Source organism: Drosophila grimshawi, unplaced genomic scaffold, assembly GCF_018153295.1.
Source record: "Drosophila grimshawi isolate 15287-2541.00 unplaced genomic scaffold, ASM1815329v1 contig_1367, whole genome shotgun sequence".
Lineage (NCBI taxonomy): Eukaryota > Metazoa > Arthropoda > Insecta > Diptera > Drosophilidae > Drosophila > Drosophila grimshawi.
In genome coordinates, this window is record NW_025062889.1 from 5,080,050 (window position 1) to 5,104,761 (window position 24,712).

Consider the following 24,712-nt stretch of genomic DNA (forward strand, 5'->3'; position numbering starts at 1 on the left):
GGCATTTATCTATATCTGTATGCACAGGATACTACTTCAACAATACAGGCTTAATGGCATGCGAGCCATTTTATAGCAAGCCATCGTATCGCATTTTATCCACATGTGCATTGTACTTTCCCACCACGATGGTGTTGATGTACTGCTATGGTTCCAGTTTCCATATGAGCCGCTTTCGCTTAAACGATCCAACAATGCCACTCACAGCAGCCGCCCATCATCCACATCCACACCATCCGCCACAGCAGCAGCTGTACTACAACCAGCAACAGCAGCAACAACAACAGCAGCAGCAACAGCAGCAGCAACAACAGCATTCCTCGCATATATTTGGACATGGCGGACATGGGCACTCGCATCATCCGCATCCACATCCACATCATCATCGTGCGCCGGTTATGAACCATTTGAGCATGGCCATGAGCATGGGCCTGGTCGGCATGCCCAGCATGACAAACAAGATTACTAAAAAGGTGAGTCTACATAGTTTACATATTATGCAATTTTAATATTTTTACTCCAATAGCATTCAGAGATGAGATAACTGTTGCAAATTTTATAAAATTTGTGTTATCATAGATTAAAAATTCATTTGAAATAATTTCACCCTTGTTTTGAAATCAACAATCGTACATTTTTGCATTCATTAAAATTTCTAATAAAAATTCATTAAAATTTCTAATAAAAATTGCACATTCAGACTCAGCTCTAATCGCATTGCTCGAAATTGAAATGTGTATAACATTTACAGAGATATTACAAAAATGCAAAACTTCACTTAATTGGATTGTATATTTACTTCTCAGCAATTTTACGAAAATAAACACAAGCCACAATTAAATGCAATACGTATTTCTATGTATACCCAACAAGGCCACAAACATGTGGCATGCCGTTTATTGCAATTAAATGTTGCTCTTGTTGTTTTCTCGCATTTTGTGTCGTGCTTTTAATTAGATTGTTAAATGAATGCACATCCACATTGCAGATTGTGCCCATTCAGGAGAAGAACTCCAGCGGCAACACGTCACGTTCGATGGCGGCCATTTCGTTGGGTTTCATTGTTATGGTCACACCGTGGACCATTCAGGAGATTGTCACCGCTTGCACCGGTTCCAAGGCAAGTACTACTTACAAGTACTTATGGGTAATAACGCCAGTTCACGCGTCGCATACGTAATCAGTTCGTGTTTGTGCTTGTGATCATGTTGCGCATACGCCATATTAGCCGCATACGATTTAATTGCAAAATTTGTGTTGTACTCTCTATGATTCAGCTGCCGCCGTTCCTCGATTTCTTGGTCACCTGGACATCACTGAGCAACAGTCTCTGGAATCCCTTCATGTACTGGCTGCTCAATTCAGACTTTCGACGCCTCAGCCGACAATTGATGCCAAACAAAGTGAGTTTTCTTTTCTTTTCATTTTACGCCAAATGCACTTTTAAGCATCTCAAATTATCGCGTTATTTTCATTATCTGTTAATTATAACATTCTTTATTGTTTGTCCTGTCGATTTATCTTTTTAATTATGCCACACAATCCTTTAAGCAGATTGTATTTCGAATCTGATACTAAAAAGAACAACGAGAACAGTAGTAAAAACATTTTGTTTCGCATATTATCCAATTGCTGTCCATAATCAAAAGGTTCTTGAGCACACAGACAGAGCATATGATTTGCATTTATCTCCCTTAATACTCTTTGAAGTTATGAATACAAAAGCTGCTAAAAATCTGCAAGCGGATTTTAAGCAGAGCCGCAGCTAAGTTGTAACCATGCCAAAAATAAACCAGGACTTTCGAATAGGGCCAAGCATGAGCCATAAATCCGAAAAGGTGAAAAGTGCATACAACGTGAAACTCGTTCTAACGTCCAAACAAAAACAATAATAGCAAACACTGAAAGGTGATTTTGAATTATGAAAGAGAAAATCCAAAGCGGCATTTACATGCCCCACTCTCTGCCCCGCCGCTGCAACCCGGATTGACCCTCACGGCAAGCGTAAACATGAAAACCCACTCGCTTTTTGATTGGCGTGGTGAAAGGGGGCGGGCTGATTGGGGCCTTGGGGCAGGCAAATCTATTTTTGGAAAGCGCAGTCAAGTTTCATGATTTACTTCCGAAAAACTCAAACAGAACTGAGACCATTTGGGCTGAATTTATGTGCAATAACCTTCGTTAGAGATGGTCTCGGGTCAGATAAATATGTATCTTCAGCTACAAATTAAAAAGATCATTATTTTCTTAACATGTTTATCATTTACTTGTTATTCTATTCAGTATTTAGGGATGCATCGACTATATTCGAAAGCGAAACTTGCCTTTTTAGATTTGATAATCAAAGAAGACAACCATCGCTAGTTTTATATTGATTTATTTTTCTTTCTCGAGTCGCCCCTAAGCACCAAGCACAACTGTAAATCTTTTGTCGGTCGGCCATAATAAATGCGAATTTTAAAATGCTTATTAATTTCGAAACTAACAACAGATTTATGATGCTTTTTGCTCGCTTCAGTGTTTCCCCAACGAGGACACGCCCGAACACAAATCAGCCTGTTGTCACATCAATGCGAACGATTTTGAAATCACAACGCTTCCGTTGCCGCCAGAGCCGCCCGCCTCGCGGCCGCCAGCGAACAATGGTGGTGCTGTCGGTGGTTCGAGTGGAGGTGGTGGTGGCATTGGCAGCGCCATTGGGGGCTCTGTGCTTGGCATTTGTGCACGCTCCCGAGCGAATAGTCTGAGTCGGAGCGCCTCACAGTACATAAGAGGACAACTTGGTGGTGGTGGTGGTGGAGGAGGCGGACATGGTCATGCCCATCAGGCAGCCAGCGAGGGGTATGCCACAGTCCGTCCCGATATCGAAGGACTCTCGGAGAAGTATTGGGGCGAGATCTTGGAACGCACTGTCAGCTCCGGTAATCTGCATGCGATGCAAAAGAATTTCCCCCACTTTCCCTATCATCAGCACGTCCATGTCCATCAGCTGCATCAGCCGCAACAGCATCAGCATCAGACCACCTCGTTTAGCAAGCACAGTGATCTGCATTTGAATATGCTGCCCAACGGGGCAACACAGGACTCCAGTATCAGCACCACCGCAACCGACTTGGGTAAGTTCTCAACATCGGAGCCAAAGCTATGCGAGCATCTATTCCATGATGCCAATTGTGCCAAGAGCAAACTGCTGCTGGGCACATCTACTGAAGCGGCTGCAACATCCTCGGTATCGACCGTTGCCGCCAAGCTGGCCGCAGGTCGCAGCATACCGGACATTTAGTACGCAGAGGACGTCATACTCGCCAACAGTCAGCTAATGGCCCGTCAGGCCAAGTGCGCCCACCATCCGCTCCATCAGCAGGCCCAATCGCGTCAGCCCCATCATACGAGCAGCCTGCGCTTCAGCCGCATCCGCGTTGCCTGTCACAGTCCACCGCCATCGATGGTGCAGACTGGCGAGTCCATGGCCGAGTATCGCAAATAGAATACTAGTTAGGTTTATCTTATATCTCCTGGTGGTCTAACCGTGAATGTGTACGAATCGTAGCCTGCTTATATGCTTATGTGTATAGGTGGGTGTGTGTGTGTGTGTGTGTGTGTGTGTGTGTGTGTGTGTGTGTGAGTGTGAGTGTATCTTTGTCTGTCTAATATTGCACCATGTCTCATAGAGTTATGTAAGAACTTGGAAAGTTGTAGCCCTCAGTAAATGATCTATAAGTTTATTGTTTTTTACTAGACCATTTTTCACTTTTCAAATCTACTTAAAGAATTTAAACAAACTCATATTCTGTGTGTATCTATCTATGAGATTTTTGAGATTAATCTTTCCAAAAGCATTCCCAAAATCTTTAAATTGAAATCGTTGCAGTCATGAACATGAAATGCTTAAACAATTGAAAATGATTCAACGAACTATTTCCCACATTGCCACAAACCGTTCACTTTTCAAATATTTAAGCCTAGATTATTCGATATTCCACAATTTCAAATAAATATTATTTTAATATGGTTTTCATAAATATGCAAGTCATATGGTTTTCCGAGTTTTTTCATTTAGCAAACCATTTTTAACAGTTTTTTCATGCTGCAAATAAAGAAATCAGAGCGCAGATGTAGTTTCACAGTTTAGGCAGATTTAAACCATAAATTAAATGGAAATGGACAAATTTAAGCATTTTAAGTGTTCATTTTATGTATGTTTGTGATACATTTTTTTTACTAAAAGCAAACTCCGGAGCTATAACAGATTAGTGTATGTCATATGTGTGTGTATTGTCTAAATAAATGTGAAACATAATAATAGTTATTAAATGTAAAATATATTATATAATGTGCAAATCAAATGCCATTAAAACTTTTTATTCGGTTGGATCGATAGTCAAGCTAATTAAGCTATAACTAAGTAGGTAATTGTATGTGAAACACTGTCCAGATGTTAGTAATCTATGTCACTAAGTTGTCTAAGAAAAACTTTGAGAATTTTAATTAATAGAGATGCTAGACTTCCGTTTACCAGAATGCCAGGACATTTAGCAAACTAATTAATCAATCAATTGTGCATCTGAGAAGCTATAAACTATTCTAATTCACTCTTAGCAGTCTCTTTCTGTCAGTTGCTCCAGATCTTACAAAATATATATTAAACGCGTATTGCAGTTCATAAGTATTAGTATTGATGGTTCTAAAAGCGTTGTGGTTATACATACTTAGTGCTAAAATAACAAAAAAAAATATTTCACTTTAAAGCAAACAATCAACCAAACAGATACCAAAATTGCACAATGTCTAAAAGAAAGCAAATCAAATCCTAACTTTTGTGATTGTCATGAATTTAAGTGAGATTATGTATTGTATATGAATGTTGAAATAACTCGTCATTTGTAGCTAAAAAATAACAATAGTTAATTGCAAACAACAAAATTTTTAAAAATCTAAGACCATTTTAGTTTAGACAACAAAATATTGAAATTAACATTATGCAATACCATACTGAGCAAAATAATATAAAATAATAATATGCGATAACGAATTTTGAGATGGATTCAAATGAAATGCAATAAAGATTAACTAAATACTAAATAATTGAGGTGTTTGAATTATTTTATATAAAATATTTTGGATATTATTTTACTTTAATTGAGATAGATCTGTTTGTGATGCGTCTAATATCACCATCATCAGCGGACAAAATGTACACAAAAAATATAGATGACCTTAGAGAGAAAAAATAGAAAAGTTGTTGTTGTCCACAACAATTTAAAAGCAATTACATCGAAACCGTTTAAAATACTGCAAACGAAAATTTCAAATACAAATAAAAACAACGTAAGAAGAGAAAGACAGCTAAATAAATTAAAAATTATTCAAATTTGATTTTTATTGGAGCATCCACCCACCCGTGAAGGGAATAAAATGACAGCGTAAAGAAAACCGAAATGCAAATTAATTTCACAGGCTGCGTTTAGATTTTCCTTTCCCATGCGAAATGGCAACCCAAAATACAAAACACACAGAAAAAAAAAATTAAAGAAAAAGAACGAGAAAAGTTGGAAAACTAATTTCACCAAACAGTTTTCAGAAGACACACAAAGACGCCCACATCTACCGCATGCCACGCCCCGCATGCAGGTCCCTATTGCCCATTAAAAAGTTCACCACGACGGCGGCGACTGCGGCAGCTTTTCTTTTGGCCAATTTGAATCTTAATCTGACTCTGAATGTGAATTCGAGTTTGAATTTCCATTTTTGAGTCCCGCTGTGCGTGTACCATGCCTAAAAAATTACACGGCCCGTTGCATTTTGTAACAATAATCGCCGGTGTCTGGCATAGGATCACGGCCAACTCACCCCCAGGCAGCCCCACCCATTTCCGTTTGCATTCCACCCGAGCAGTGTGGGAGCGCAACATTTTGCGTGCAGAAAATCACGCCCGCCGATTTCCACAAAAAACTTTTCGCATGAAAGTTAACATTGGTCTGGCCGACAATGTTTTTCTTTCGCTGTTGCTCATCCAATTCTCACAATTCTCATTTGAGTTTTGTATAATTTTCCGTCAGCTGGGAATTGGATTTCGCAGCATTCGGTTGTTGACTCACCCCTCACCCGCCAAGAATCGGACCAGTCGCCAAGGCTTTGCTTAATTTGATTAAGCGGGCAAAAACACTAATTGAGGTTTATCCAATTCTGAAGGAAGCCAAGCGAACGAACAACTTATCCGCAAATCCGCAAGCTTTTCCCTCCCTATCTGAAACATTTGACTTGTTGGCAAACACTAAAACGATTGTCTTTTTTTCGTATTTTTCGTTTTTTGGTAATTAATATTTTAGATGGTATTCTGGGCACATTAAATATTGTTTTAATAGCAATGATTTGATAGCTTTTTCGAACACGTACACAAATGTCCACATGAATATGAATAATAATATAAATAAAAAGCTGTTGGACAAAGTTAAAAGTGGTATGGATATAGAGGTCGAACAAGATAGAAATTTTGTATACAGTAGGTTAGGTTAGGTTAAGTAAGTAGTGTAAAAAACATCATATTCACAAACACATAAAAGACAAACTAACCACAAAAAGACAAAATACTAAAAAAAAAATAACTTATTATAAACATTATTTACCGCAGTTTGCGGTATTCCGACACAAAAACACACACAACACACTATCTATCCTTGGCAATGCAACTAAGCAAACCATGCACAGCACAGCCCGGACACACGGAGAACAGAAGATTTAACATTGGGTTTCGTCCAGTGGTAATATCATCGGATCGATTCAACGGCCTCTTGTCCCGTTCACGCCAGGATGAAAAACTGGAACGGCAGTTAGCTCAAGAGGAAGAGCAACGTTATAATCAATCGCTGAAGGATGGCGGCGATGCATTGTGCAAGCACTTTACAAACATGCCCGATTTGAATGTAGATTCCAAGAGTAAGATGAATATGGCCATAGATAAATCATTGGGTGAAGCGACCAAAGCCCAAATGACCGCTAAACTGTTGGAAGCGAGTCGAAAGGAGCGCATCATGCGTGCCTCTCGAATCCTGAATCTAATGAAGCCAGGACCACGTGCGCTGCACCAAGCTCTGCTCACCACCGAAGTGATTCATCAACGTAACTACAATCAGGCACTAAAATGCGAATTTGCCGAGAATGCGAAGCGCCAGCAGCGTCTGGATGAGGAGCAGTGTCCGGAACTGCTGATACCCTTTGGTAATGTCACCGAGCAAGAGGAGAATGCGCAACAGCTGGCCAAGTCACAGAAAATGCGTGAGGATTACCAGAACGATCTTGAAGCGAGACGTCTGCGAAAGCTGGCCGACAAGGAGCAGGAGATATTCGACGGCATTGTGGAACGAGAGCAGTACAAGTGCATGCAGGAAAAGGAAGAGAAGGCTGGCCAGGAGCTGGCGGTGAGAAAGCGTGAGTTCTGCCGTCGTGCCTATGAGGATGCCCTCAAGGAGAAGGCAGAGAATGCCAAATGTAAGTTAAGCATGATTATAAGACAAATTTACTCATATTGAGTTCATTGATTCGCCCGAACAGACTCTGCCATGTGTGACGAGATCGAGAATCGAGTTAACTGCGTTGCTCTCACGATGAAACGGAATCTGGGTGGCCGCCATGGCAAAGAAGCGAAAGAGATACGTGCGAAGCGGACCCGAGAGCTGGAAGAGCACGGTTTGCGTCTCTGCCGAGAGCAGCAGGCGAAGAAACGGCAGATGCAAGAATTGCAGGATACAATCGAAGAAAGATTCGCTGCTGAAGTGGAGGTCGATGAGGCTCGACGCCAATGTGCGATCAAGAATCTGTCGGAAGAGCGTCGTGCCTACGAACTGAAGGATCGTAAAAGAATTGAGGAACGACGTCAGCGCGAAGCGGAGATTCGACGCTTTGAGATTGCCAAGCGGTATAGGAACGAAGAGGCCAACGACAATTTCAAAGAACATGCCAAGAGAGCACAGGTTAAAGTAACTGACGAACTACGAAATATCCTGTACGGCCAACGGCAGCAGTTCATCGATCAGCGTCAAGAGGAGCTAATGAGAATGACGGCTTGTGACGAGGATCCTTATTTAATGGATGATGTCGAGTTCTTTGACGGTGCTGTTAAAATGATGCAGGAGTCACAGAAACTTGGACGACCACTGTACCCACTTGCCAAAGCGGCCGAGAAGTATCGACGCGAAAACCAGCTGGATATGATGCCAGAGGGGCAAATGGTGCACAGGAGCCGGAGACGGGATAAATGCTGGCCAGGATACTTCTCCAAGGCCGCCTTGGCCTATCGAAAGTACGAGCATCGGGAGAATTGCCGCCAAAAGCAGGAGAAGGAACGCCATAAATTATTTGACAATTGCATCAAGATCACCAAAATGGCAGCCGAGGAACGACCATATAAGAGATGCACCATACAGTGTCCGCTTGACTGCATCAAACATCGTGGACTGCCTGCCAATGAAAGCATTGAATCCTTTGACCCACCAGGATTCGTCTGCAACGAGCTGGAGCCGCCAACCGTGCCGTGTTCACAAGTAGCGCAACCAAAGCCACCATGCAAGCAATGTGAAGGAAACACTCCTCATTGCCTTTGTCCAAGTATTATGGAAGTTATGCAGCCAGGCGAGCAGTATCAATCAAGTGAGCCCTGTTCAAGTTTAAGAAGCGTTAAGCCGAAAACAGCCGTAGATAGTAAATCATTCGTGAAGGATTTGACGACGGTGCCCAAGACAGAATCAAACCAATACTTAGCCAATTCCAAAAGAGTTTCGGGTGGAAAACAATCCGCAGCAGCTTTCACTGCTCAAAAGCGGATCGCTAGAAATACTGACTTAACTCAATATTGGACTTCAAAACCTCAGCCACAATGCAAAGCTATGGGAGATCAGTCAAATTATCCGAATATCAGTTCAATCAAAATTCCGAAGTCAACCGAGTGTAAAATCCGTTCAATAGGAATTTCGAAGTCAATTAATCGAAAAATCTCAAGCATCTTCTGATTTAAGTTCAAAGTTTGCGTTTCTAATGTACATTTATCTCTATCCTCAGCTATCAGTAAATATGAAATCGACCTTTAAGCTGTGGTGTCTTTTTTTTACCACTCGTCGAAGTCGACTCACAGACAGCACAGGAAATGACGTTAATGGTTTTTTTAAAAGCACTTAAACTTGACTCAAAGTTGTTCCCTTTTTTTTCATGTCTCAGTTGCCACTTTACTTGGCTATTTGGTAGCCACTCGAAAGGACACACCCTAGGTGGATGGGATCTGGGAGTCCACAACCCTTGCATTGGTGTTACTTACGCTCTTTGTTTATCACACTACCAAAGTCCAGAGCTGGCCGTCTGCAGTGTAGAAGAAGAATGAGTCATAAATTCCAATTATTGTGTGGGCAAAGTTATTAGGTTACTTTGTCGACAATTTGCGAGTGACTTGACGGACATTTTGGTTTTCATTTAGCTTATTAGTGGGAAGACATGTCAAGCGTTTCGTTCCACTGCACATAACTTAATTTAACCCAACGCAACGGTTGATGAACCCCAGCTAGAAGCGTTGCGGGTCACCTTCGACTTAAAGGATGCCAAGGCGAATCTCATGAAGATAATTACGGCTGCGCTTTCCTTTCTGGTCAATTCTTTTTTTTTTATCCCGAGGGGTTAATCAACCGCTGTTAAACTTTATATTCTGTGGTGCTTTGGCGTTTAGTGAAGCCCACAGCTCCAATTAACGCAACGGTCCGCATCTTCTGGACAAAGTTATGAAAAGTTTGCCCAAGCCGACAAAGTTAACTTAACTCATTTGCAGCGGTTGCTATAAATCGCTGATTGGTCAGCCGCCAATTGTATTGAGGGACCATCCTAGGCACTCGACACTCCTACTCCAAAAGTCGTCAAAAACTTGACCTAAGTGAAGCCTACTCGTCAAAGGGTTTTCGATGGAAATTGAAGTATTTAAATCATGGCCTAATTATAAACTGTAACCAGAGCTAATGGTTAATTTAAGCAATTAATATTATTTATGCAATCAGTTTTACAAGTGCTCTCATCATAAAGTCTATCAGATTCGTGTTCCTAACTCTAAAGAAAACAAAATCTTTCCAACTACTGAAACTAATATTTGGCAACAGAACCAACTGAAATTGTAAATATTGGATGGAGGCAGTGCACAAAAAACGATGCCTAAGGGTTGGTGAGGCATAAATCGAATATTTTTTGTATTTGCATGGAAATACAACTCTCAAATATCTTTCTTTTTCGTTGATTAAAAAAGAGACCTCAATGCAGAAAACCGTTCCCTTTGTTTTTGGGAATCTCTAAAATTCAATTTCAATTCGCAATCATAACAACAGAATGCACAGCTGGACTGCAGTGCATGAGTGGGGTATGCTCTGTAAAGCAACTCAAATATAACTAAAACGAAATACAAAGATTTAGTGTTTAAAATGAAAATTTATTTATATATAAATGTATATTTATAAAATTGTAGACTTTTTCAACCTTGACACTGCATGTTCATTCACAACTTTATGCTACCCTTTTCAATAATTTTATAGATGCAGAATATCAAAAATGTCACATTCTTTTTTACTCGACAAGGATTACATCGGGAAAATTCCGAACCGTTGCATTCAGTTTTAGATTTAAAAAAAAATTACATATATTTTGTATTTTGTAAAATCTTTGACATTGTTATGGCATATATATTGGTTTAGCATATTGCATAATTTGTGTACACATCAATTATCTACATTTTAAGTCCTTTGTACTAGAAAGACTGCTTATTTGCACAAATAATAATAAGTATTCAAGCAATTACTCAAGTGCTCACATAACTTGACCAAGAAATAAACTTTTTAATTTATTTGATTGCTTTCAAAGTCCTGAAATAAATTAAGAGAACAATGCGAATTGTTTGATTGAAAAAACCCTTAAATAATGAATAAACGTAAAGAAAGCCAAGTGACACCGAAACCAAAAGAAAGAAGACGAACAACAAAACAAAAACCAATTCAAATACAAAAGTGAGTGCAACAAGTGGCAACACACAAAGGGGCGTAAGATGAGTAAAATGCAAACGGGAAACTGCTGCAGGGACAAAAGCAAATGGAACAAAGCAAAAAACAGCATAGAACAATGCCAAAAGTTGGAAAACACATGGCGTATGCGCTATAAAGTCAGCAACAAGCACAACAGCTCAATTGTAATATTAAACAAAATGAGACACTTGCTGTCTCCCTTCCTCCCTGTCTAGCTGTCTCTTTCTCTGCCTGTTTCACATCCCATGCTTTGGCTCTCGCATTATGCGCTCTGCCAGTTTAAAACTCAATAAAAGTTGCAGTATAAAAAATTACTTAATGAAATTAAGTGTGAAAAGTACAGAATGCTGAGGCAGGAGGGCCGAACAGAAAATGCTGCAAAAGCTGGCAAAGCAAAATGAGCAACAAAAAGCCGCTTTGGGTATATGGAGCAGCAGCAAGAGCAGTGCACAGCAGCTCAGGACCCTCGAGTGGCAAGTGGCAGGGACTTAAAAGTGGGCGACGTAGGAAGCCTGTAAATATTAATAAAGGCATGACTTATTGGTTTGGCAAAGAGAACCACAGGACCCCACACAGTACGCTCGACTCCTGTAAAAACAGTTCTATGAATTGCAACTTGCTGCAATAAAATTATGATTGGAAATCAGTAGACAGCAGCAGAGATTTTTATAAAGCGCTGCACAATATTTAATTTGACGTCAATGATAGAAATACATTGGCAATTTGTTTAAGTAAAAGCTGTTAATCAACCAACATAACTATCGCATTATTCGATTGACTAATTTTTGTGTTTAACAAACGTCATAAATAATATTTTATATAAAAAGTAAGCATGCGCTGATTTATTGTTCATTTTCATTTGCTTTGAAATTCTGCGCTGATTTACATTAAATCGTTTTCAGATCAAAAACTTCAAGTAAAAGTAAATAAAAAGTTTGAAAATATAAAAAAACAATGGCAAGTATCAGTCTTTTAAATCCAAAGGCTGAGATAGCTCGTGCCGCACAAGCGTTAGCCATCAACATCACGGGAGCAATGGGTCTGCAGCGCCTGATGGCCACCAATCTGGGACCTAAGGGTACCACTAAGATGCTCATCTCGCCGGCTGGTGACATTAAGATCACAAAGGATGGTAATGTGCTTCTGCATGAGATGAGCTTTTCTCATCCAACGGCAGCAATGATTGCCCGTGCAAGCACCGCCCAGGACGCTGCCACTGGCGATGGCACCACATCGACTGTGGTGCTGATTGGTGAGCTGCTCAAGCAGGCAGAGCTGCTGATAGCGGAGGGACTGCATCCCCGACTGCTCACCGATGGTATCATGCGTGCCAAGGATAAGGCCATCAAGCTGCTGCAATCGGTCTGCGTACCTGTGCAGATTGAGAGGGATATACTTCTGGCTATCGCACAGAGTAGTTTGAGGACCAAAGTGGATGCGAGTCTGGCGGATTTGCTGGCCAACATTTGTGTGGATGCCGTGCTGGCCATTCGTCCCGATGGGAGCCATCTATTAGATCTGAATATGATTGAGCTCATGGATATGAGACAGTACACAACGATGGACACAGAGCTGGTAGATGGATTAGTACTGGATCATGGTGGGAGACATGCTAATATGCCAAACTATTTGACAAATGTTTATATACTCACATGCAATGTGTCCTTGGAGCTGGAGAAGACCAACGTGAACTCCAGTTTCTGTTACAACAAAGCTGAGAATTGTGAAAAATGCGTGGCGGAAGAGCATCGTTTCATTGATCTGCGTGTTGCGAAGATTATCGAGCTGAAGCGCAAACTGTGCACAGATAATCAACGGGGTTTTGTTGTCATCAACCAGAAGGGCATCGATATTCCCTCACTGGAGGCACTCTCGGCAGCAGGCATTCTCGCCCTGCGCCGTGCCAAGAGAGCGAATTTGGAGCGTTTGATTCGAGCCTGTGGCGGAGATGCCCTGAATTCCCTGGAAGATCTAGGTGAGGAGCATTTGGGCTATGCTGGATTGGTGTACGAAGAGCATGTGGGCGAAACGAAGTATACTTTTGTAAAGCAGTGTCGCAATCCCACTTCGGTGACAATTCTAATTCGAGCTCCGACTGGTCATCAAACGAACACCATGAGGGATGCCATTCGGGATGGACTTCATGCCATACAGAATACCATTGAAGATGGCCTTTTGGTGCCCGGTGCAGGAGCCTTTGAGTTGCACGCTTTCAATGAGCTGGTCAAGTTCAAAGAGTTGGTTATGGGGAAGGCTCAGCTGGGTGTGCAATTGTTTGCCGACTCTCTGCTCATCATACCCAAAACATTGGCCATCAACAGTGGTTTCGATGTGCAGGACACCATTGTGAAGCTGACAACGGCAGCCAAAGAAAGCAAGAAGTTAATCGGACTGGATTTAATTACGGGTGAATCAATGCATCCACAGGATGAACGCATCTTCGACAATTACTGCGTGAAGAAATTGATACTCAACTCGTGCTCCGTCATTGCGTGCAATTTGCTCCTCACCGATGAGATTATGCAGGCGGGCATGACTAGCTTCAAGAAATTGCCAATAGTATGAGGAAACACTCATAATTTTACTTTGACAACATTACAAATAAATTAACATTATTAAAGATTCAAAAATTCATAGCATGTGCTGAGTAAATTATTCTTTTTACAAATTATATCTAACTGGAATGTTATAAAAATTAGTCGAAAAATGGGATTATAACCTTTTTTGTATTTGCCTTCTTGGAACACTTGTTCAGCCCATTTTCAGAACTCTTAATTAAAAAGTATCTAAATTATTTTAAGCCTGATAAGCCAGCCAGAACTATGAAGCAGGCAAAAATAAATAATAACACGGAAGACCATCACGGAATTTCCAATAACCCAGCAAAATATTTACAGATTGGGCAACAAAAATCACAGTTTACAAATTGTTTTCTCAAGTCAAGAAAATACACTTATGTATGTGGCTAAGTATTTGGTATGGGGAGGCTGTGTTACCTGATAGCTTTCATCAACGTACTGGAGGGCTCTGTTCAGGACGAGGCGAGGCATTACCCAAGGCGCACATTTGATTGAAACACTTGCCCCCACACTAAACAAACAAGAAAACCTCTGCACAAATGGCACTTGGGATACAAATCTGTAAATATCGAAGGCAGCAAAAAATACAACATGCCACAAGCTACTCATGTGTCTTTGTGTGTGTGTGTGCAAGTATGCAACTTCGACGCAAATTCAATTTCCATTTTCACTTAAAAGTTCTTAACTCGCTTTTTTTTCCTGGCCATCACAAAGGGCAAGCCAGGACGTCTACTTGCCGGGACGGGATTGAGTGATTGCGGCGTTTTGAAAACTCTGTTGTACATAAAGATGCCCTTGAGGCAAATTAAGTGATTTGCTCACTTTACACACTTTTCGTGCTGATTACTTTTGTCGGGGCAGAGGTTCAAATTAAATTGCTGAGAAAGAGACAAAAAAATGTTATTAAGTTTTCATCGAGCCGAAAGGTTAAAAATTGTGCCGCTGGCAAATGTGAATTTAACACGAAAAGATAATAAATATATTTATCCTATATAGATATATATTGCAAAATGAACTTAACAAGAAAAAAATTAATATATATGTTTGGTTTATGTTCCTCTGGTAAGCTGCTGTTTCAATCTCGCCTCCTTGTCCGCATTCTCACGCTTGATGACCTGCACCAGGTGAGCCACCGTCGAGGGACTAACCACCTGCAACGGCTGTTTATGCTGCAGCACAGCCAGTTCATAGAAACTGGCATCCAAACCGGTCGACATGACCAAAGTGCGCACCACTTGCTTAATGGCAGCGGCTTCATCCGACACACTGGCTATTTCAGCAGAGTTGTTCTCCAGATGCTCACGCACAGTCTTGCCGAGGCGACCCGTCGTATTCGCCGACCACTCATAGTAGATGCCCGATGGTTCGGTCTGATACAGATGCGGCTGGCCATCCATATCGAAGCCACCAATGAGGCAGGAGACACCAAATGGACGCCGCCCATTGCTCTGCGTGTAATGCTGTTTCAGTCTTGCCATAAAACTATTCGGAATTGTTATTTGAGATATATATATCAAACTTAACTCATAATAATACTAATACAACGTTCTTAGAACATGTTGAATATAGTTCCGTTGAAAGATCAGAGGATAACTCACCGTGTAATGTACTCCACAGATGCGGGCCGCTCAAAGTTCCGTCGATGATTCTGCGCCTCTTCCTGGGCCCGTTTCACCAGGATGCGAGCATCAGCAGTTAGACCCGCAAAGGTTATCACCAGATGATCGTCTAGTTTTATAATTTTCCTCACTGTACGCTCTATTTGCAGTGGCTCTACGGCCCTCTTTTCCACGCCCATCACAATGCAATCTTTGGTGCGCAGTGCTACCTGCACAGTAAAGTAGAAAGAGTAAATTAAAATAAAAACAGATAAATATGGTAATTTACCACAGTAGAGCCTCTCTGCACCGCCTGTTGAGCGTACTCCACTTGCTGCAAATAACCAGCTGGCGAAAATAATGTAACAGCTCCATCATAACCGCCGGGCATTGTAAAAATTATAGATTTATCTAACGTATATGGATACAATTTTACATTTGTTTTGAATTTTTAAAGTCTTACTTTGTTGAAGTTGTGTGTCTACAATAAGGAAAGATATGATTTCAAATGCCAGACCGACTTTGAAAGTATTATTGTGCTCGGAAAAGAGATTATTGAGAGTTAAAATTATAAATGTATTTATAATCAGGAAAAAAAAGCAATGAAACAGCTTACAAAACCACTGGCAATTCCATTTTTATCTCGAAGATTTATATTCACTAAATTTCCACACCTGGCAACAAAAAAAAAGATAAACATTTGCAGCCCATTTCTAGGCGCAAATCAGCTGCTAACCAAATTGTGTCATCATGTCACATTTAGTGCCACACAACAACAAAAATGATAACAATAGAGCAAATCTCTAGCATTGTAATCGAAACAGCTTCATTTTGCTAATGTGTTTATGATCCCGCCCCGCATCACACCGCTCTCCCAAAGGAGTTTTCCGGCCGACCATCCTGATAATGTTTAGTATTCTGCAAGCATGCTGTCCACATTAAATATATATATATATATATATATATATATATATTCAACATTTTATGACAACCGTGTGCTGAAGTCCTTCTGACCAGTATCCAAAGTTTTGGCAGCATACTTAGTAGGATTAAACACGTGCCAATTTTGTTCTCGCGTTGATGTCTGGACATCCCCAACGCTTCACCTCGTGAAATATCCAATCAGCAAACACGTTCCAAAAGAAATGTATAAATTGACATTTTTATCTAAGGGAATATAAATTGAATTCAATAACAATATAATTAATTTAAATAATTTCAATATAGTTTAAATTTGCCAGCGGCTTTTCCATTTAATAAAATATGTTAAATGCATAATTAAATTCACTTTGACACTCAAAACGGAATTTCGACGCGAGTAAACTACTAGTCAAATTAAAAATATATTATTAAAATTCCAAGAAATAATTAATGATAAAAAATCAATTAAGTGTCAACAAATACATTTTGATTAACAAGCTAAATTTATGATTTTGCGTTGAGGCTGTAATTGAATAAGCGTTAAAATCTTCATATCCATTAACAACTGAGTTATTCCAATATTTACTTTATCGGAGGAAATAATTTAAAATTCAATTAAAGAAATAAATCGAATAATGGATTTAAATTTGTAACCTTTTGATATATTTGAAATTTAAATAAAGACTCATAAATACAAGGTGCTTGCAATTAATCATTTACTTATCAAATTTTTGAAAGGTATTCAATTCCATTTTAAATGTAGTCAGTCCAGAAAACTTTTAATTGGCAAGAAGTCTCCAAGTTCATCTGCAATTTCCATGTCACGTTTATAAGTATAGAACTGTTGAAGTGTTCATGTGCTAGTACAAACAAACAAACTTTCAGCATTTGAGTACATTTAAGTAATTAATTTGTTGCAAAATACACACAAATTATTCTCAAGACTCAAATGTTAATCACTTAATAGAACCCACTATGCAATTTAAATAAACATTTCTCAGTCATAGCTTAATTAGCAGTACTCAAACCTCCCACTCCACAGCACCCCGCAGGCAATCTATACATATATACATATATATATATATATAGGTATAAGAAAAAACAAAGAAGTAACTGAAAGTAAGTATACGCAGCGAGGACTTGCCAATAGCATCTGATTAAGCAGCATGCCCCACAAATACAAGTCGAATACATCGAATTTTGTCGAAAATATTCCTCTTTCTATCAACACAAAATTGCCACAGGGCAGCAGTAAATGAGGGAGCGGGTAGGGGGCGGTGTTGGAAGCAGACAAGACATAAAACAAGGCAACAACATGAACAAACAGCAGGGAAATGTGAAAAGTCTTGGGGAAAACTCAACGCGATTTGTTTGCTCGAAGCTTAATTTGTAGCGGCAAATGGTGTTCAATGTTGTTTTTCTTACAGCTCGTACAGCACCGCATCCCGCCCCCGCCCATCCCCCTGCCCTACAGCGTAGCATCGTTGTGTGCCGTGGCCGCTGTTAAGACCAACGTGGCTAAAGACCAATAAAAGTTAAGAGTGCTACAGTGAATAAACACGATTTCGAGTATTGTTTCGAGCGCTTTTTAGATGCCCCCATCTCCAGCTCCAGTTTCTGTTGTGTCTGGAAATTAATGATCAGCACTGTGAAGCTGTAAACGGTAAGTGGTAGTTAAGCATTTGCCATTTACTTAACCAACCACATACCCTGCAGCTAAGGTCGCATGTTATTTGTCTCACATGTCGAACATATGTACAAGTTTGATTATTAATTGCAAGTCTATCGCGGGAAACTTATCAGATGTTCCAACACTTAATGCGAAAGGAATGTTAACCAGCGAATTTATGTAAAGTAAACTTATGTTTAATAATATTAACCAATTAGCTGAAGGTAGCCATGCAGCATATATATATTTAATTTGAATGGCACATCTCACATTCACAATTTAGGTAGATTTAAGCTAAATTAATTTAATTAAATGTTTTCATCAATTTCATTCAATATCCCTCATCATTTATTTAAAGCAAACCAAAGCTATTAAAGGCGTTTTAGCTAGAATTAAAAAAAAAACAGCTGACGAGGTCAAAATGCAAATGACCTTTGAGCATGCAAAGCAACGCTTATCGAATCGAGCAACCAACACCAAAAACCAACATATTATGTATATACAGCAAGAGTAGTAGTCATATACATGGACATCAGCAGGGCGAGACACGGACAGGTCTCAAGCAGTTGCTGTCATCGCGACAATCACCCGGGCAACAGACACAGCCTGACAATCTTTAAATGTGTGTGTGTATGCATGTGTGTGAGTGTCAGTGTGAGTGTCAGTGTATGTGTATGTGTGTCCCGCTTAAGTAAACATAGCAAGGCGGACACTGATTCAGATTCACCAGCTCTTGCAGAAATGGCTCCCAGACATTTCACCTGAGCCCTTTTAATAAGCCGAGCGACGCTCAGCATTGTTGACTTTGCTCTGCATTCAGATCTCGCCCTTCTCCTCCTCCCACTCTCTCTCACTCTCTCTGGTCTCTTAGCTGCCCCTAAAGTGCCATTTAGTGTCAACGAACTTATCCACTTTCCAGTTATTAAGTCGTTGAGTGTTTATAAAAGAACCGCCGACGTTCGCTAAACTTGACGAACACAAACGTGATGAATTCCCCAAAAGAAGCAGCTCTGCAGTCAGCCTCTATATAAGGAACAGAAGACCAAAGCACACAATATCTAGACATGTATCTGTAATATGCTAACTGCCCCCAAGTTGGACACCAACTATCAAAGTTATTCATTACGTGTGCTCAAGCTCCATACTAATACCCCAATCTAATAAGAGCTGCAAATATTTATTCAATTCGGCAGTAAACGGAGTCTGTATTTAGTTAAGGTGCTGACTTGGTCAGCTTTGTTTCAATCAGCTTACTGTTAGTCACATCTCAATAGTGATTAGTAAAAATATGTTAAAGTTGGCATTTAATTGTTGTTCCAATCCTTTAATTGTCCGTTGAATCAAAATTTCTTCTTTTCTCTCAGTCAATCAATTGTCATTGCCAGGCTTTTGCCCAACACACCGACTAAAAGCTTAAACTAAAAGAAATGCACTTAACGGTGCGCTTAAATAAAACTCCAACTACGACTCCAACTCCAACACTCGACGGTAAAGTGCAACCAATTTGGCGTAAAGTGCAACGCAGTGCAGTTCATTCAGCATGCAATCAGTCAGGCAGACGCGAACCGTTATTTGCGTTATTGAGATGCGAACTAAAAGCCAAATGGCGACAAATGACGCGCAAATTAATGTCAAATAGCTACGCGGCTATTGATAGATAAAAATGTCGCCTGAAAATGAAAAAATGTGAAAAATCGCAAATGGAATTTAAAATGAAAATGGAAGTATCTTAGCTCAACCCGGAGAAGAAAAAAGAAAGCAAATTCTGAGTGCAGCTGTTGCATCAGTTGCATCTCTCAAATGGCCCATCTCAAATTAAATCGAACAACTGCGATAAGAAGAGAAAGTAAAAGAAATTACAAAAATATGAAGAAAAAAAAATTAATTAAGTAAATGGAAAAATACGAGCAAAGATTCGGTTAATATTAGTTAACTTAAAGTAAATCAATTTTCTCTGATTCTCTCTCCTGGCAACCGCAAAAACCACACTTTACAACCGGCGAACAGAATTATGAATACAATTTAAACGAATAAGTTTTGAGCAATTGCCAAAAAAGGATAAATAAAAAATGGAGAAAACCCGGATAAACAACACAGTTTGGGCATCATGCATACCGCTGGGCTGCAAAACAAATAAATGTTACCACAAAGTGTGCAAAAACTTTAGAACTCCATGCGGCTAAGCCACTGAACCATAAATTCTCGTGAAATTTTACTCGAGAAATGCAATTGCCCCCGGAATTGGCATGGAATTTGGAAACGGAGCATAGAAAATGGGCGGCAATAATGCAAAAAATATGTTTTGCTTTTAAAATGTTGTGTTTATTATCCTTTACCAATCTGCAAAACAATTTTAATTCAGTTAAGCAATTTCGAACATTTTTCGATTAGTCAATTTTCATATTGCAAATAAATAAGCTTAAAGTATTGGTCGCAATTGTCATGATTTTTCATCAAAAATAACAAAGAAATTTTTAAAAATTCTTAACAATATTCGAATCAATTGTGACCCGATATCCATTCAATAGACTTCGACAAGTTCAAAAAGCTATATCTTCGCGAGATCTAACTTCATTTACCAGTTCAATGGATATTTGTTGCCCAAAGTTCTTTCATTTATCAATGGCATGCCCAAGGGGCCGTGAACCGAGCTAAGGAACTGTGTAAATATTGGATAGCCGAGTTTTGGCCATCGATGATATCAAATACAAATAAAACTCGAAACGATGCAACAAATAAGACTTAAGCAAAATGTGTTTAAAGGTAAATAACAGCATGAAAAATGTGAAACAAGCTAAATAATAATAATAAACTTCTGGCACCATCGGGAGCTGCGGGCCCAGTGAGAATTGTTGTTTGCAATCAAGCAAAACTCAGCAAGAACAACGGAACGGAGGTGGAACAGACGGCGGATACGACAGAGGCGACTGCTTAGAAGGATGACTCCAAGTAGTTTTACCAACTGTCTGTGTAAGTGGATGGAGCGATGGACTAAGTTTGTCCAGCTAAAAGTGCTGGGAATGCAACAATGAAATTCGAAAGATGCCATGAATTGCAGACAATCAACAAGGACGACAAAAAAGGAACAAATTCAAAGTGGTTCTACTCAATAATGTGGATAGACCGAATAGCCACCATACGGAGACGCTCAACCATCACAATTAAATAAAGCTGCACTTGTCTTTACGAAGAGAATTAAATGCAACTCAAACGTTCTATGAGAAAATGTTATAAAACAATTAAAAACTTTCCGACTTTCATGAGTCAATCAAAAGGCTGCAGCAACCACTTGCAATAAGTTGCGCAAAGTTAGATTGTGGATCACTTTAAATGCCAGACGCACCACGAGCACAAAATACAATACACAACACGCATATTAAAAAATAAACGCAGACACCAACTTGAGGAGTCAAGAAGTACGGGCAGGGGATGGAAGGCTGTGTCCTAATGGGCTTAGTCCAATTTATAGTTGTTGCTTTGGCAATCAGACGAGCGACGAGGCTGGCAAACAAATCTATAAAAATCTTAGCGAGCTTCTTAAAGTTGATTCTTAAATGTATTTTACTATTTTTAGGGAAATGCTGAATATGTTGCCGACTTATCTGTGGCAATCATATCGATAAGCGAAAAGTAGAATAAGGTAGTAGCCTGGCATTAACATAGAAGTTATAAAGCCCAATCTTACTTGGCTGCATAATGGGGATGGATCCAACCGTATCGCCAATTGGTTGACTCCGGATAGTTGTATTTAGTATCCGGAATATGCTCATAACGGGTTTTCAAGTATGTGGCACGCTGGCCACTTTGTATTAGCTGTAGCTCAGCAGCAGGCACACATTTCATGGGTTTGTTGCCGTCGTTAAAGCAATGTGTTTCCTCCACAGATAAATGGTAGTCAAAATTTTTGGAGGCGGAGGGCCGATGAATGCGTCTGCATATCACATTATAGGTCTGAATAGTTCTGGGTAGTGTAGCAGCTCCAGCTCGCAGTCTCGACGATATATTTTCAATTGACCTGCCTTTAAACTGGGGAGTCGACCTTGACTTGGTTGAGGTTTCCTCTATCGATTTCTGTGGACTCTGTGGAATTGACGATCTATCTGTTAACTTTGTTGGATTGTTGGACTTGGTGTCAGCACTGCTGAGTGTACTTAAAAATTTGGATGTAACTTGTTTATTTTGATTTCTAGACATGGTTGATTTGACATTGACATATAAAATCACGAGTAGTAAAGTCTTTAGATTTTATGTACATAGAATTTATTTTTATTAAAAGCAAAAGGATCAAAAGACGGTTTCCAAATTCCTCTGCAAAGTTCAAGAGAGATACCATTATAAACAAATATATTTAATCATATGTATCTGGACTCACCACTTATGGCAAATATTGATTCCTACAGGTCCCATTTACCATCAACGCGAGCAGTTAAGGCATCATTCTTGTTTTTGCCATTAGATATGAGAGTGTTGTTTGACTTTTTGTCGCTCATCTAGCTCAATACTGTCATAAACGAAAGGTGACTTAACTGGTGTGGATATAAAACGTCCAAGTCCCTCAACAGCACGAACAGATCCATTCTCGACACAGATTCGTCCACGAACCAATACATAGTCAGGTACACCATGAACAGTCAGACCCTGGTATATAGATGCGATAATGTGACGATAGTATTCTTGAAAATATATATGTGTTAAGATACCTCAAATATATTAAAATCGCATGCATGATGATGGGTGTCCTTGGAAATGGTGCGTGAGGCCTTTGGATCCCAGACAACAACATCAGCATCCGAACCGACACCTAAAAATAATAAAGGAAAAATTATGCTATACTCGTACATATTATATTTCTTAAAACTTACCAATGTGTCCCTTTTGAGGATAAATATTAAATATTTTAGCTGCATTTGCGCTTGTTATGGTCACGAATCTACAGGGATCCATTAAACCGGAATGTACACCCTTCTCCCAGACCAGGGACATACGATCTTCAACGCCATTGATGCCATTGGGTATTTTTGTAAAGTTACCCAAGCCAAGTTCCTTATGTATCTTGTTGAAGGTGCAATTATCGCTGCCTGTCGTCTGCAGAGAATCGCTTTGGATTTAAGTAGAGATAAATATGACACAAATATTTGTTAGTCAGTGTTAAGTCAATTGATAGTACTTCGTTCGACTCACGTAGCCAGCAACTTGATCAGGAACTCCTTAGTTGTCGGGTCGGGTCTTAGAGGAGGGCTCATCACATGAGCAGCTGCATGATGGAAATCGTGGCAGTGATAGTGGGTGCCATCTGTACCCAGAGCAGCCGCGACTGTCTCACCAAATATATATTTTCCATTATACCGTTGACGGGCTCGAGATATTTCAATTCCAGCCGATTTGCTCATACAATGGACCACATACAGCGGGCAAACAACCTTGGATATATTAAGAAAAAATTAAAAATATATTTAAATGTGTATACATATAATAATACACATGTGATCCGTGGGAATGTTAGTAATATGTATGGATAATGGTTCATTCACTGACCTGATGAGCCAAAATACAGGCACGATTTACGGCCTCCGCCTCCACTTCCTCCTGTCGAGACAGTTCATGTCCTTCAGGACCAGTAACGCCCTCGGCTAACAAACGTTTCTCATTCTTGGCAATAATATCGCCATTTTCAGCATGAACCTGAGAAATAAGCAAAAAATATATTACTTAATAACCTTAATAGACACAGTTTTTAGTAACCCACCATGGCAAGGGCGTTCAAGCTTCGAATATGCTCAAATGCATCCAGAAGTTCCGAATCGTTCAGCTGATAAACTCCCTTATAAGCCATATATGTTTTAAACGAATTGATACCCCGTTCTTTGCAGAGTATGCTCATTTCATCCGATACCGATTCGGACCACCAAGAGATAGCCACATGGAGGCCATAATCACAGCAGACCTTAGGATCAGCCCAACTGCGCCACGAATCATAAGCCTCGATCATAGATTGTTTTTTTTTAGGCAACACAAAGTCAACTAAGCACGTAACAAAAGATATTATTGTATGTATTTAAAAACACTTTAGAAAATACCCACTTATCATAGTAGTGCCACCAGCTACTGCTGCTCTGGTTCCATGATAAAAACTGAACAAAAGGAAATTAATTAATTAGAAACTTACAATGAAATCTTAAGATACTCACTCATCAACGGTAGTTGCATCATCAAATGGTGTCTGCAAATGCGTGTGTGGATCAATGCCACCAGGCATAACTAGTTTGCCACTTGCATCGATAACACGCACATCACCTGGTACCTTTATATCAGATGCGGGTCCCACGAATCTAAAGTGGGAATATAATAGAGTTTGAGATAATGCAGATATTTTTTTGATATTACGAAAATCACTTACTTAATGATGCCATCCTCAATGTAAACGTCAGCTTTGAAGGACTTATCATGATTGACAACTTCGCCATTTTTGATATAGACGCGATTCTGCACCTTCTTAACGGTCGCTGGATTGCTTGCCATTGTGGTAATAAAATTGAGCTGTAAATTTAATTGAAATTAAAATAAGATGCTAAATATTAAATATTACATCAATGATTTCTGTTTGAATCGAGTTTCCGTTAATGACTTGCTAGCATTTGTTTGTCTGTATGCCAATTTTGTTACTAACTTTTTTCAAATGTTTTGTAATTAAGATCAGAAAAATGGAATAGAAAATATATTCTGCTACCACAACTAACTGGAGAACATTTTCTAACTTAAGAATATAAGCGAATCGAAAAAAATTGGACTTACCTCAGAAAAGTTTATCAGACCGCAGAAAACTTTTAATTATATTTATTCGCAACTGGTTTCAGAGAAGTGTCTAAAAAGACTAGGCCTTATATCTTGATGTCAAAAGACTATCTA

General features: G+C 39.6%; 5 protein-coding genes across 6 annotated transcripts in view; 3 read left to right on the top strand and 2 right to left on the bottom strand.

Annotated features, from left to right (window-relative positions):
- Positions 1 to 4,057, top strand: part of LOC6559211 (5-hydroxytryptamine receptor 1A) — a 29,285-nt gene extending 25,228 nt beyond the window's left edge. Inside the window, exons 7-10 of the mRNA XM_032735253.2 lie at positions 28 to 473; positions 989 to 1,120; positions 1,278 to 1,403; positions 2,519 to 4,057. Coding sequence (XP_032591144.2) covers positions 28 to 473; positions 989 to 1,120; positions 1,278 to 1,403; positions 2,519 to 3,283 — 1,469 coding nt within the window. The 3' untranslated portion in view covers positions 3,284 to 4,057. The remainder of the gene's footprint in view (positions 1 to 27; positions 474 to 988; positions 1,121 to 1,277; positions 1,404 to 2,518) is intronic.
- A 2,444-nt stretch (positions 4,058 to 6,501) lies between these two features.
- Positions 6,502 to 9,083, top strand: LOC6560270 (intracellular protein transport protein USO1). Its single transcript, XM_001985756.2, has 2 exons — positions 6,502 to 7,488; positions 7,552 to 9,083. Exons 1-2 carry the CDS (start codon positions 6,684 to 6,686, stop codon positions 9,003 to 9,005), a joined length of 2,259 nt encoding a protein of 752 aa, XP_001985792.1. The 5' UTR covers positions 6,502 to 6,683; the 3' UTR covers positions 9,006 to 9,083.
- Positions 9,084 to 11,974: 2,891 nt separating this feature from the next.
- On the top strand, positions 11,975 to 13,694 carry LOC6560556 (T-complex protein 1 subunit zeta). Its single transcript, XM_001985757.2, has one exon. The coding sequence runs from the start codon at positions 11,994 to 11,996 to the stop codon at positions 13,602 to 13,604; it is 1,611 nt and encodes a 536-aa protein (XP_001985793.1). The 5' UTR covers positions 11,975 to 11,993; the 3' UTR covers positions 13,605 to 13,694.
- Positions 13,695 to 14,613: 919 nt separating this feature from the next.
- LOC6559593 (proteasome subunit alpha type-7-1B) lies at positions 14,614 to 21,649 on the bottom strand. The gene is made up of 4 exons (XM_001985758.3): positions 21,492 to 21,649; positions 15,506 to 15,627; positions 15,217 to 15,446; positions 14,614 to 15,100 (listed from the first exon to the last, which is right to left on the bottom strand). The coding sequence occupies exons 1-4, from the start codon at positions 21,574 to 21,576 to the stop codon at positions 14,668 to 14,670; spliced, it is 870 nt and encodes a 289-aa protein (XP_001985794.2). The 5' UTR covers positions 21,577 to 21,649; the 3' UTR covers positions 14,614 to 14,667.
- A 308-nt stretch (positions 21,650 to 21,957) lies between these two features.
- LOC6559594 (dihydropyrimidinase) lies at positions 21,958 to 24,663 on the bottom strand. 2 transcript variants are annotated; one of them, XM_032734532.2, is made up of 11 exons: positions 24,599 to 24,663; positions 24,204 to 24,343; positions 23,995 to 24,135; positions 23,888 to 23,937; positions 23,553 to 23,827; positions 23,342 to 23,488; positions 22,988 to 23,226; positions 22,669 to 22,904; positions 22,507 to 22,607; positions 22,179 to 22,444; positions 21,958 to 22,114 (listed from the first exon to the last, which is right to left on the bottom strand). In XM_032734532.2, the coding sequence occupies exons 2-10, from the start codon at positions 24,323 to 24,325 to the stop codon at positions 22,259 to 22,261; spliced, it is 1,497 nt and encodes a 498-aa protein (XP_032590423.1). In that variant the 5' UTR covers positions 24,326 to 24,343; positions 24,599 to 24,663; the 3' UTR covers positions 21,958 to 22,114; positions 22,179 to 22,258. The 2 variants fall into 2 exon arrangements, with proteins under 2 accessions (XP_032590423.1, XP_043072288.1); XM_043216353.1 differs by lacking the exon at positions 24,599 to 24,663 and adding an exon at positions 24,474 to 24,478 and having other exon boundaries at positions 21,999 to 22,114.
- Between the last annotated feature and the right edge of the window lie 49 nt (positions 24,664 to 24,712).